This window comes from Syngnathoides biaculeatus, chromosome 19 (genome assembly GCF_019802595.1).
Source record: "Syngnathoides biaculeatus isolate LvHL_M chromosome 19, ASM1980259v1, whole genome shotgun sequence".
Taxonomy (NCBI): domain Eukaryota; kingdom Metazoa; phylum Chordata; class Actinopteri; order Syngnathiformes; family Syngnathidae; genus Syngnathoides; species Syngnathoides biaculeatus.
In genome coordinates, this window is record NC_084658.1 from 7,775,118 (window position 1) to 7,789,560 (window position 14,443).

At 40.1% G+C, this 14,443-nt stretch overlaps 1 protein-coding gene across 1 annotated transcript; it reads left to right on the forward strand.

Annotated features, from left to right (window-relative positions):
* Positions 1-2,984: 2,984 nt before the first annotated feature.
* On the forward strand, positions 2,985-14,150 carry olfm3a (olfactomedin 3a). The gene is made up of 6 exons (XM_061805630.1): positions 2,985-3,053; positions 10,846-10,989; positions 11,115-11,270; positions 11,380-11,599; positions 12,262-12,368; positions 13,467-14,150. Exons 1-6 carry the CDS (start codon positions 2,985-2,987, stop codon positions 14,148-14,150), a joined length of 1,380 nt encoding a protein of 459 aa, XP_061661614.1.
* Positions 14,151-14,443: the final 293 nt, after the last annotated feature.

Here is a 14,443-nt window from a genome sequence, read left to right on the forward strand (position 1 = left end):
GTGCAATTCCATCTCTCTTGAAACCAATAAAGTTCCATCTTCCAATATTTTCCTTTCATTCTTCACACACGGAAACATGAATGTCACCTTTTAGTTTTCTTTGGAGGCAATAACTTTAATAGCTTTTTTTTAATGCCTGTTCCACAGACAACCACCAACAACTTAATATTGTCAACACAAAACAGCGAATTGCTGCACATAAAATGTGAAATTATGGGTAACGTTCCACTGGAGGTTGATAAGTGTGCCTTCACATCTTGGCACACGAAGCTCGTTATGTTTTAGCGTTCACTGCCAAAATGCCCATTTCAAACGATAATGATCTCACATCCCAAAATCATGCATGGTAGGTTAATCAATCAATAATATTACAGTTGCTAAGATGTATGATAGCTACAGTATGATTTCGCCAACAGTGTGACGATATGTGGATTATATTCGAATTTCCCAGGGAAGGTGATTATGAATGTTCTGTCTGGTCAGAAAGTGGATGACGGGTGAGCACATTATATGTTTTACAAGATAATAGATTTTGTTATTTATTATTTAATCAGCCACTTCAGCAAAAACACAAATATTGACTCAATAAATCTTGCACCCAAGTGATACCACCATGATTATAACCATTCTGAATACTGTTGCTAAAAATAGATTAGTCTGCTATATTGACGAAACGATGACACAGGCAACTCATCAGTGGTTCACATTAATTCAAAAGAGACAAAAGTTTTTCAGCAGCTCTAAATTTAACCAACAAGAGACAATTTTATACAACATTTGTTGCAGACAGGACAAGATTGGCTGCAATAATCATAACTATTGTATCTGTCACCTCTGTTTGCATGATTTACACTTCATCGATCATCAGTGTCCTTTCATTCTGGAATGATAACTAAGTATAGATGAATAATACACTTATAATAATACACTGACACATAATACACTGAATACACTAATACATTTACAATAGATTAGACAACTTTAAAATGAAAATCAATCAGTCATTGTTCAAAACCAGCCTACTCTATGGTTTATCATGCCAACAAAAGCGACTATATCAGAGTAATCTGAGAGCAGATTATGTAAAATTGATAATACATGAAACTGATTATTGCTCAGATGACTCGGACTGTGTATAGAGCTTGTACACCTACGTCGTTGAAATCACGTGACTGGCCATATTGCCGGTCGAACAAAGCATTGTTCAATTCTAAATCTGTTGAGACGAAACGAAAATGTCTTATAGCACGACGCCCAGAGTTTTGTCCTATACCGTTAAACAATTCGAAGGTGATAATAAACGAAGGTAGGTGGAAAAATGAGAGGACTCTTGTCATAGAGGACCATATTTAATGCCGAAGTCGATGTTTTCGCCGATAAGAAAGTTGACCGTTAACCCGCTTCTGCTTGTCTTGGGCATGTACTGTATCTGGTGAGTAAGTCATCGAGATTTACGCGGAAGAGTTTGAAAGCGAAGAAAAGTCTGGACGCAAACAAATACTTTGTTGCTGGATCTGTTCTCAATGAAGAATAAATCCCACATAGTGATGGAGCCATTCAGATTTTTTCAATAAAAGTACCAATATTTAAATAAACAACCCCTGGTTTTACACAAACTCGCATTCAGTAACTATGATTGGAAAAAGAAAAAAAAAGACAGCAAGTCGGCTCCTCCGTACACAAAGCGTGTTGCAGCCACACATTAAAATCCGGTAAACCTCTCTGTGACAGATGTTTTTTTTTTTTTTTTTTTTTTTTTTTTAAATAGGCATTGTTTTCAAATGAATCCAATGTGTATTGAAAAAAAGAAAATAAACCACTGGGATAGGCTTCAGCCCCCGTACACGGAAGCCTTTTACAGTCACACAACCTACGTAACATCACTGTGACCGACGTTTTATTTTCTTTTTTTATATACGCGTTGGACTCATTTGAGAACAATGCATATTGAAAAAAAAAAAACGTCTGTCGGGGAGAGGTTTACCGAAGATTAACATGTGGCCGCAACACACTTCCGGGTCCATTGAAGATCTCTTTGAATATCTGTCTCGTCTGTTGTAACAACCAATAGCACAACAAGTCTCGGGCAATGTGTATATTCTGCTCCGGTTCAATCTCCCCCACACTGTCGAGCAGCTCTTTTTGATCGTCAATATGACACTGTGAAAATGGTGACGTCACGAGCACGAGCTCAATAGTATAGATTCCTCAAAGTGTGACACGAGCACCACGAGTGGTACACAGGCTCCCTCTATCGGTACCTAAAACAATCACTGAATTAAATGTTCAAAATGTGCACAATGTTACACAGTTGCTTACATTAGTAAGTAGTACACCTTTTAGGAATATAAGTGCGTAGGCCTTGTTCGCTACTGTGTTACTGTTGCCACGATGATGGCACTTGGATAGCAGAGTGATGTACTTGGCGTAAAACAGTTGAGAACATTCACACCTACAGACAATTTAGACTCCTCCATTCACCGACCAGCTTTTTTTTTTTTTAATGTGGGAAAAAGCAGGAGTGGAGCCTGGAGAAAACATTGTAAACTCCATACATACGTAGGATGGATTGAGCCATGTTTCAAACACTGAATTGTGTGCTCACTCACATACTCACTGCTTGGATACAGTACATTATTCCATTTATAATTAATTAATTAGTAATAATCAATCGATCGGTCAAACAGACCCGACCAACCTCACAGCAGTACTCTATGACTCTCCCTCTCTCTGCCTCCCTCGCCCCTCACCCTTTTAGTCTTTTCCTTGGCTCTCACTGACTACCAAGGAGAGGTGGGTGTGATGCCGGTGAGCAAACGGACATTTATTCTCAAGCAGAGCTCTCTTCCAGCTCTCTGCGCGCTCCAAGGGTCTTAGGGGGGTTAAAAAAGAAAGGGGGGAAAAAAGCCCAAGCCGCTGTGGGGCTGCATGTGATGAAGGAGGAATACAGCTCAGAGCAAAGTGGCTGCACACAGGCAGTCAGTATGCGGCTCCTGTTGAGCTTATTGTACTCCTTCCTGTCTCTGACCATCTTCGGATTGTACCCATCCATGGTGAGTTTTATTACATATATTTTTACTTCCTCGTTCTTGCTGCATTGTTTCTTGTGCATGATCGCTCCTCTCACAAACTGGGATATAGTTTTTAAGCATCCCCCCCCGATAGTTACTATATACTTAGATGCCATTGAATGTCTTCTACTAAATTGCCACATTTAAATGAAAATCACCTTCAAGAAGATGCATTGAATTATAAAGTATGTATAGATGTGAATGTGAAAAATTACAATCCGTAAAGCTACAGATATGAAGCAAGCCCTTAAAAATCAGAAAACAATTTGAAATCTTCACCTGTTTCTACACCACAATTGAAAATCCATCCTTTATACAATCAAGATTGCTTTTGTGGAAACGTATCTCATTTCGATGAATGTTGCCGTTTTAGATTTGTGCATCTGTTTGAAATCATTATTAGACACAAATGATTCACCTGCCATTTCTGACAATGTGAAGTCCAACAATATTAACACCACCACCAATCTGCTGTAGTTAAATACATGCACCTACTTTGCTTGATTTAACACTGCAGTTCTTTTATGATTCATCTTCCATGATCGCCATCTTGACCCTGCAAAAGTTGAACGATTGTGGCCATATGCACGCATCCAATGGTCTGTTTCACTGAAGCTTGATTTAAAAGAAAAAAATTGATGAATGACGAGCTGTCCACAGCCTGGGGTTGAAAGGATGAAAACATCTGAATGGCTTAGAACAAAACAGCAACAATCGTGAACACACTCCATTTTTAATTGTTTGGACTTGAGAATGAGAATTTACAGGCCAAGTTTAATCATTCATTATTTGTGTTTAAATCAATCAATATCCCAGTGCCATTGGGAAATCTGCCACATTACTGGTGCATAAAATGCATCCTAATTGCTGTGGGTGCCTTACAGCTCCATGCTTCAGTATTAAAAGATGATTTGAAAATGCAAACCTTTCATGGAATTACTCTAAGCCGCAAAGTATTACGCTTTCACTCACAAGCTGCTAGACCTTTCACACACACAGCTTTGTATTTAATAGAACTATTTAGCTGCCTCCATTTCTAGCATGTAAATTAATGTGTTAGAACTGCCCTTAACCACATATTCAATTTAATATAAGCCAGTATCATCCAGAGTGTGCAGGCACCAGTGTATCTTGCTCCCATGTCTCAGATGTGTGAGCCTCAACAGAGCCTTTGTGAGCTAATCAAAATATTTGCATTGCACAGTGTTCCGTCTGCTCCGTGCCAGCCACGTAATTACACTGTGGCTGCTAATAGAGCATCATGATCAGAATGAAGAGTGCAGTTTTTGTTGTGTATGATGACACATTAGGCACTGCACCTGAGGACACGTTAATCGAAGGATGAGGAAACTGGTGCATGGGTGGGAATTTAACAGAAAGTTGTTTTTTTTTTTTAAATACTTCTTCCTTAGAAGTCAGGAAGGGCATCCGGTGTAAAAATTGTGCCAAACATATATGTGCGTTCATCTAAGATGACACGCTGTGGCAACCCCGAAAGGGACAAGCCGAAAGAAACTTCTTTCCTATAAGGTGGAGGTATTGCATCTAGGGAATTATTTATTTGTTGTCCACAAGCAGGAATGCTATTATTAATGGGATTCACTTTACGGAGCTTTTAAACATTTAGGTTTAGTTTCAACACACAAGTAAAACTAATGTGGTCATGTTGATCCGAACTGAAAACTGATACCCATCCTTGAATCAACAATTTTAGCCACCCTTTGTTATGGTCGGACAATGGCCGGAGAATGGACCATCAAACAGACGATGAACATTTACATTTACAGAAATACAGTAAATGTGAACAACAACAAAAAAACTGTCGTCGCAAAAAAGACTAACACAAGGCTCCAATGGTAACAACAACAAAGTAAGAAACAAAAACAATGATCACGAACGGTCGCTGCAAAAAATGAGAAAAAGTGCAAGTTGCACTGACAAAAAATGGTGGACAGAAACACAGTGGAAGGAAGGTACTAGAAGGGTGAAACAAAAAATATATACAGAAGATACAGAAACAGAAATTTTAAAAAGTACAAAAAGACAAAAATAATTTTAGTACTTCTGATATACTGTAGAGGAAACAGACACATAATTGCAGAAGTACTAAATAAAAACAAAGAGTAAGTATTCCTGAAGCTGAGGAAAAAACGGAATGTAAAGGGACAAGAATCATGTTGAGAAGCAAAATGGCAACCAGATGTAATTCCTCAACCCCTTGCTTCCCCGGGAGCCACACCTAAATACCAAGCAAGGCACTGGGGGCGCTCAGCCCACCAATTAACCAGGCCACAGTGGGAAAGGAGGGGGGGGGGGGGAGTACATTGCCACCAGGCTAAAACACAGAACAGGACCCCCTTGGGATTCTAGAAGTTAGGTGTCACGTGCTACATGCAACTGTTTTCCCAGGGTAAATTGGTGCTCTGTTATACCAAAGGTTACGATTTTGATCCTGTCAGACGAAATATTCCCAATTGGAGGGAAAATCAGCAACTGAGGCTGAAAAACATTGGTTGTGCTTCAATCCAGCAAAGGAATGGCAAAAAGGAAAAATACTCAATGCCCAACCAGCTGTGATGATATCAAAATGTGTCAGATAATGAGCAAAATCATCTTAAAATGTGTCTGCCTCTTCGACAGGGGGAAAAAAGAGGAAGACATTGTGAAATATGTATATATATATATATATATATATATATATATTTAATCTTTATTTATCTAAATATGGCAATGGAGAACAGACTCTGACTTGCAATGTCGACTGGGCAGTAAACCAGAAAACGACATCACCACATCCCGTCATAGTCTCATCAATAGCAAGTATGAAATAAATAAATAATAATGAAATGCAGTGACAAGAAGAGAGAGGGGAAATGCAAGTACCCAATTTCCACCTAGGATTCAATTTATAGGTTACATTATGGCAATAAAGGCCTCGTTTCTTTGACGTTGTGTCAGGGGACTACCATGACTGCGGCGGCCTAATAGTCGCGCCTTCAGAGCCAAGATTCAATTCAAGCTCCATTGCACAATGTGAAAAAGCAATAAATTGGTTTCATGTCGGGCAGTATGGCTTGCTTTCAACTTATATGGCGGCAAAACGCGTCCAGTATAGCAAAAAGCAACGTGGAGGAGACCCAAGAGCAGAACTACAACATACTGGACAATATAATGCCTCAAAATTGACTAGTGAATTCCTGGGTGTTGCCCTGGTGGAATTGGGGGGCAGAAAAGTCAGGGTATTTGTACTTAGACTGATGTCCACAGTTAAGTGGAAGCAAAGAGAGTAATGGACTGATAATGTTGTTGAACTATTTCTGGAGAGTGTGAGGCTCGAATAAATTTTCCTTAAAATAGCAGCAAGCACAACACAAAGCTGAGAGAGGCATTGTGCCATTATTTTTCCCTGAATGACTACACAACCTTTTTTTTTTAAATTTAATTTGACTTTGTGATGGGATGGCAGATGTTTTCCGAGCAAGAATCTGAATAAAAATGTATATAGGGGAATTGCAATGGCTCTGTTCCCCCTCTATTTAACACCGTACTAGCTTTTGTGCTGTCATTCAGCAGGTAGTAAAAAAAATGGAAAATATTCTGCAATGTAGCAAATGTACAGAAAAAAAAAATGACTGCAGGCTGATAGATGACTTCCTCAAATGAGGTTGAACTCGAAAACCTTATTCTGTTTCCATCGGGGCATGTAGGCTATGTTTCTGCTGTGTGTTATGACAGAGCACCTTATTGTTTTAGGGGCATTGTAACTTATGGCTCTTAAAATTGATGCACTTTTGATCAAGGGTACTAAAATGAACTATAAAATAAAGTATGCTTACCACGCATGCTCCCACATCCTTAAAATGGGTATTTCTGAGAGCACTTTTCTTGAATGAGTCCATTATTCAGCCATAAACAATGTGAGGGAGGATAATGACCTACATCAGCCGCATCAAGTAGTGAAGCCACTTCAGGGTCCAATCCGATCTGAAAGCTGAACGTGTACAGGTAGACGTCATATCAACAATTTTCAGAGCTATTTGTCCAAGCTACTTCAGCATCAACAGGCCCGTCACGTCAGTTGCTCATATGAATCCTCATTTCCACTCTAGAGTTGCTATTATAATGTCAATACGGTTACTGTGTTCCAGAGGATTCTTTCATGTACTGTTGCAATTTGTGTACCGGAGAATATCTGAACGGGCTGACCTCCTTCAGAATTATACATCCCGGTCTTTACTGAAGTCAAAGACGGCAAGTGTGCGGCACACCTCTAGGAAACCAATCTTCCTGCATCCATTTCATCAAAGTCCCATGTGGGAGGAAGGATCTAGTCTTTTGCTCCCCACGCAGTGCTGTGTTCTCTTTGTCAGCATTATTACTGCAACCTGTTTGGTGGTTGCTCGTGTTGCCATCTTTAGGATGTCACCATCCGTCATGGCGGTCTCTGACGTATGCCTTAGTTGGATTACAGAACTGCGTGCACATTCAAGTTCATCTTCCTCTGCCATTAGAGCTGAAGTGTTCACACTCCTTTGGGCTGTATGAGAGTCCACAAGCACATTAGACAGCGGTGGCTTGTTTGGAGAGGCAGATGGACAAGTTGATAAACAGCATCTGCTTCAGTCTCTGTCTTTCAGTTAGCAGGTTTGTGCACAAATTTTGCTGTTCAAGGCCCAAGCATATCTTTTGATATGGTTTTAGCATATTTGTCTCAGAGCTAGGAGGTTCTGGGTTTGAATCTCTGAGTTCTGATGTTCTTAAAATAAAAATAAAAAAAATGTAAGGTTTTCCAGAGGTGCAATTTTGATGTGAATTTTGAACATGTGAAACTTCCGTACAGTGACCATTTCAATTTCACAAATAAACTTCTCGTGGTTGTTCTTTGATCTAAATATTCCTCATTGCATTGTAGCTATCTTTTTATGTAATCTTTTAACACATTGTGGAAGGACTTGAAGTTTGTAAACGAATAGTCCCACGTTGGGCCAAATGTAAATATGGCAACTAGTGTTTGGAGAGATGCTAGTCTGCTTTCTGGCTACTGTTGAGGTACCCTTGAGCAAGGCATCAATTATAGCCCCACTGCTCAAGAACTGTTTCCATGGCATTTTCTCTCTGACATCTCTGCATGCATACCTGCCGATGCGTGATTTGGATCTCTGTGTGGTATGCGACAGAAAAATAAACAGTACATACAGCACAGAGCAAATTGGATTTCCCCTTGATGGATTATGATGACTATCTTCTTCTTTTTCTTTCGGCTTGTCCCATCCATCCAAGCCTATCTCGTGCCTCTCTAACACCCACTGTCCTCATGTCCTCCCTCACAACATCCATCAACCTTTGAACCTTAAGACGACTGTGGTAAACTCAATTTTTCTTAAAAAAAAAAAAAGTATCATTGTGAATAAAGGCGTTATGATGACAACAGCGTGACCCTGGAAAAATTCCATTTCCAGAAAGGGAAAAGTGCTTTAAAATCCTGACAATTCGAAAGGTGGTCAATATCCTTGAATGGTATTCAACTTGAGTATTCCCTTTAACTCTTTAACTCTTCTTTTACTCCAATAGAAATAAAGCACCACTCCAAACTCTAACCCTATCAATTTATTTACATAAAACAAATGATGTGCTTTTAATTTTGGGGAAAAAACTAAACTCTGCGAGGATATTCTTTAAGATGTGGTCAGTATTGATCATATGGAGAAGAGCAAAATAATCTATTCATCCATCCATACTCTATACTGCAACGATAAATTAAATTCTACTCATAGAAGAAATCTCTTCTGTTTGTCTTTTCAGTACTTGTGCATGAGAATTTTGGGCCTTTTGGGGCGCTTTTGTTAGACGAGACTTGACAAAGTTTTTGAGACAATGGGGACTTACACAAAAGCTTTGGTGCAGAGGATAGGTGTGGTAAATTTCAAGTCGATTGCCGCATTCTCCAAGTGTCCTCAAAAGGTTACACCAGGCTCAACAATACTGTCTATGATAGCGGTTTTGCATCCAGTCAGCACATTGGACTGTCTTCTTTTGTGCAGCGTGTTGACTGCAAGCAAACAAAGACAGACCACCTTGGAGACCACCTAAAATTGGAAGCTCTTCTTTTGTTTTACAATTCAAGAATGGGTACAAAGGCAGAATAGCTGTCCAGGATATAAACGGCATGCAAAACTGGCGGAAAGGAAAGTCCGCCCGCAGCACGAACCGTACTTGGGCTCATGGAAGCACTAATGACAAATTGTGCTAGTGTGCCAGAAAAGGCATCGTCATTCGGTTTGCCAGCAATCCATGTGCCACAGTGCAACTGATTGAGATCAACATATATACATACAATCAATATACATATAATCAACAATCATCATTCTGCAAAGTCTTACTCCAAAGTTCAGATGACCTTTAAATGAGGCTTGGCCACCAAGTGAGAGTTTTCAGGATCAGGCTGAATGTTAAGGCATGTACAAAAATGTCCACCGAGTTGTGGGAAGCACTGCCTGAAACCAAATATTAGCCATGGAGTGTCATGATCCTGGATTCCAGCCAGGGCTGGGCGTGGCCGTCTAATCGGAGGTCATGAGGCGCAGGTGTGACCCTTCCGATTAGACGGCCACGCCCAGCCCTGGCTGGAATCCAGGATCATGACATGGAGTGTATTTTTGGGCCACGTGGGGTTTGACTTCCATCGTTATTGAACTGCACCAGAATGAAGGAGAAGAATTAATTGAAAAATGTGTTTCCAGGTTGCATATGTAAGTGCGGTATCATAAGTGACTGTTATTTTGTGTGTGCTTTCAGTCAAGGATATTCATTTTTTTAAGTGAAACATCCTGGTTAGTGAAGTCACCCCACAAAAAAAGCAAAATAGTGAATAAAAGAAACTCTGATCTTGCCTGAACATGAATGTGTCATAAAGAAACTAGAATAACACCCAGTAGAGCACAGACCTCTACCAAGGGTAAATTGTTAACAAAAGAGGGAAAAAAAATAGTGTAGTGGGACAAATTTGCATTTCTTTGCCCAACCACTTGCTGTCGTGGCAAATTGCACTTTTTGCAATCAGCATCGCGCACTCCACCAAGGTTGCTGCAGGAACAATTAATGGTCATTTCTGTCATGCTAAAACGGTAGGAGGACAACCAGTCACCCAGACAAAAAAGCAGTTTTGAGGTCTAGTTTTCTGACGACCACTTGTCTATCCACACACTAAAACACAAAATATTGTATACAATTGTGGCATTTTGAAATATATCACAACGCAACATAGCCTTTCTATAGTGGATGATGTACAATGATGAGGCAATACATTTCTTTTTTCGCAAAGCTCAAAATCTCAGAGCAAAAGAAAAATAATTCATTCCGACATTGGACAATGTCATTTTTAACCCAATACAGAATTATAAACAGTAGGTAGCAACCAATTTGACAGGCAAATTGATCTTTGTGTTCATTCATGTAGTAAATAAGAAATGGCGACAGCTTTGTGCTGAATGACGGCATATGTGATGAATTATTATGAATGTATTCTGTCATCATCCTTTGTTTAAGCCCTACCTCGATCTGTCTGTCGAGCTCTTTCGTGAACGCCATATTTCTCTGCTCAGGACACGTTGTTGTCCTCTGTCACCATCATCTCATCATCCGATGCTTCATAGTGATGTAATGAACCGAGAAAATTGATTTCCCCATTCCTCTGTTGGCCTTCATTTTCCATATTTATTTTAGTCTTTGCCAACTTTACTTTAGCTACATCCCTGAAGTGCTTTTGTGCTTGCAGACCACCGGGCCAAAAGAGGGCTGGCAGGTGTACAGCTCGGCCCAGGACGCCGACGGGCGCTGTATCTGCACTGTAGTGGCCCCAGAACTCAATTTATGCTCCAGAGATGCTAAGAGCAAGCAGCTTCGCCATCTCCTAGAGAAGGTAGGCACATGTTTTAAAACTCGACTTCAGCTGAATGTCCTCCAGCAGAAGGCTTGACTTTCCGAACGGTGTTTGATTGATCAAACATTCACATCACAGTGTTGTTGCGACTTGATGGGTTGAAGGTGCAGAACATGTCTCAGTCCATTGAGGTGCTGAACCTGAGAACCCAGAGGGACTTTCAGTATGTGATGAAGATGGAGAACCAGATGAAAGGCCTGAGGACCAAATTCCGGCAGATTGAAGATGACAGGAAGTCCGTCATGGCCAGAAGTTTCCAGGTTTACCATATTCATTCATTTGTTATTAATAATTGGTCATTTCTGTATATTCACCGCATATATTTTAAATTCTCTTACCGTCACCTCCACATTGCCATCTTTCATTTAGGAGCTTCAAGACAAGATGGATCAGCTGAAGCCTCTGATCCCTGTGTTGGAGCAGTACAAGATGGATGCTGCACTCGTTTCTCACTTCAAGGAGGAGATCAGGAATTTATCAACGGTGTTAACAAGCATCCAGGAGGAACTTGGTGTCTATGACTATGATGAGCTCTATCAACGACTACTGCGACTGGATAACAGGCTCCGCAGCTGTATGGGCAAGTTAAGTGAGTAAAGTCCTTACACTATAATAATTTTATTACACACATACATGTTTATATTCTTCAAAATCGTCGTGCTGCTAACCCAAAGTTGACAGTTCATATGTTTAATGAGTGGAATACACGTAACTACTGATATTTATGGTATTTGTACAGACGTATGTCATAGCAGGCAACTAATTCAGTGTAATATACTTTATAACTGTAAATGTACTGCATTACTGTAAATGTGGCTATTGAAAGGGATCCAAAATAGCTTTCTCAATTACCCACCAAGAAAATTATTCGTGACATTCTGTTCTTCACTAACAGCACCCATTAATTCTGTTTTAATGTCTTCAGGTCATTCCTGAGTCCACTCATGTTTCCCCGACAAGATTTAATTTTCAGATAATAAAAACCCCTGCATAAAGACAAAACGAAAGACAGTTCAGTGGCGGCGTATGATACCATATTTGTTATGTCTTTCTTCTGCAAGGTCTTCTTATTTCAAATTGGTTAACGCACCCGATACCAAATTGGCATTCATGTCATAGCAACTCCGGGATAGTGCAAACAAGTACGCACCCTCCTGTAGCAGAATCATTGTCAAACACGGACTTGGAAAAAAAAATTGACTTTACCAACTCCAGCACTTTTATTTGACTGTTGCATTTCTTTATTAACAGCGTGCGGAAAGTTAATGAAAATCAATGGTCCTGTTACAATAAAGACTTCTGGAACCCGCTTTGGGGCATGGATGACTGATTCACTTACAACTACAAGGCACAACAGAGTGAGTTACAGATTCTTTTTTTGAATTATAGCTTAACACTGTGTATTTATTCGGACAATTTGATGTGTTTTACTTTTATGATTGTACAATAAGACATATGTAAAAGGTAGGGATCACATTCATTATGCAATACCATATCTCAATATTATGTCATGCATCAACATTACATCCCAATTCTTACTTGCGCATTGAGCATGCAAAAATGTAATCTATTACTATATACACACTATATGTTTTTTTTCAATACTTTTGTTGTATGGCTGGGTTGCACGTGATGTCACACTTGTTTATCCCGGTAGTTGACCACCATTGTTGCAGACAAGCAGTCAGTTGTCCATCGTCATCATGAAAGATTTTTGTTGCATCTACGGATGTGAAAATTTCGGAAAGAGAGAGATTGGGAAGCGATTTTTCCGTGTTCCAAAGATTAGATTGCATGAAGGAGAAGATTCAATGGAGTTATCGAAAAAAACGGAAAAAAAGTGGCTGGCAAATATATGACGTGCAGATCTGAACGAACCTCAAGTACACGAGGCAAATGGTTATCTGAAAGTCTGTTCTGATCATTTTGTAAGCGGTAAGCATGTGTATTTCTACTGCCTGGATATTCTACTTCAGGGAAGTCTTTCAGATCCTTTGAAAGTACGTCGTTGTGGAGAGTATACGGATTGATATCTTCACAGAATTTGATCTTCTGTACATACCTAGCTTTGGCGACGTCATTGAGTGAATTAAAGTAGGCAGAAAACATCCGCCGCTCGCTGCTGACACATGGGTCTGTGGACATTGTCATGGTGATGTCGTCTGCAATGCCTAGCTTGTCTGTAGAAATGGTAGCGATTGTCACATGATTGCAACCCAAGGATTCTGTTGTGTTAGATATTACTGTGATGTCCACCTACTCAATGTATTAATCAAAATACCCCTTCACCCATCCATCAAACATATACCCACTATTTATCCATTCAACTGTTCAACCTCAATTATCAATCCATCAACCAATTCACCCAACCCCTGAATCAATGTCCAACATGACCATCCATCAATACAATCCCCTCATCAATATATCCATCCCCACATTCACTCTCTTTATCATAGGTTTGGTACATGGATGGTTATACCAATAGTAAACTCGTGCGAGAGTTCAAGACAATGGAGGACTTCACGGCAGGAGTGGTGGCCCGCACTTACAGCCTTCCGTTCAAATGGGAGGGCACCAATCACATTGTTTACAATGGGTCGCTTTACTACAACAAATACCAGAGCAACATCATCGTCAAGTACAGCTTCGAGACGGGCACCGTGCTGGCCCAGCGAACTTTGGAGTTTGCTGGTTTCCACAACATGTACCCGTACACGTGGGGAGGGTATTCGGACATTGACGTCATGGCGGATGAACTGGGAATGTGGGTTGCGTATGCCACCAACCAAAACGCTGGAAACGTCGTCATTTCCCAGCTCGATCCGGACACGCTGCAGGTGCTGAACACTTGGAACACAGAATACTCCAAAAGGAATGCAGGGGAGTCGTTCATGATCTGCGGGACACTCTACGTTACCAACTCTCACCTATCAGGAGCAAAGGTTTACTACGCTTACTCGACAAAGACTTCAACATATGAGTACATAGACATTCCGTTTCTCAATCAGTACTTCCATATCTCCATGCTTGACTACAATGCCAGAGAGAGAGTGTTATATGCCTGGAATAATGGGCACCAGGTCATATTCAACATCAGTCTATTCCATGTCATAGAAAGCGATGATGGTGCCAGAAAATGAGCACACAGATACACACACACGAAAAAAAAAATTTGTGTTTATCTGAATGAATATCATTGTTTTGTTAAAGTTGACTTCTAGTGAGATTCAGTTTTCTAATTTTAACCTCAAGACTCTGGAGTAGGGCAAAGTCTCAAAACCTTTCTGGGAATCCCTCCATCTAATCTTTTTTTTTTTTTGTTTGTATGTTTTTTTTTTTTTTTTTTTGCTTGTTTACTGTGGCACTAGAACTTATCCCGGATGACTTTGGGCAAAAAGCTTGGCCGGCATTGCAAATGAGAATCTGTTCTCAA

Bases quoted from the DNA above. Each gene is read 5' to 3' on its own strand.
- olfm3a (XM_061805630.1), top strand. From the start codon at position 2,985: ATGCGGCTCCTGTTGAGCTTATTGTACTCCTTCCTGTCTCTGACCATC. The intron at 11,271-11,379 runs GTTTACCATATT...TCTTTCATTTAG, and splicing joins TCATGGCCAGAAGTTTCCAG to GAGCTTCAAGACAAGATGGA. The intron at 12,369-13,466 runs GTGAGTTACAGA...TCTTTATCATAG, and splicing joins CAACTACAAGGCACAACAGA to GTTTGGTACATGGATGGTTA.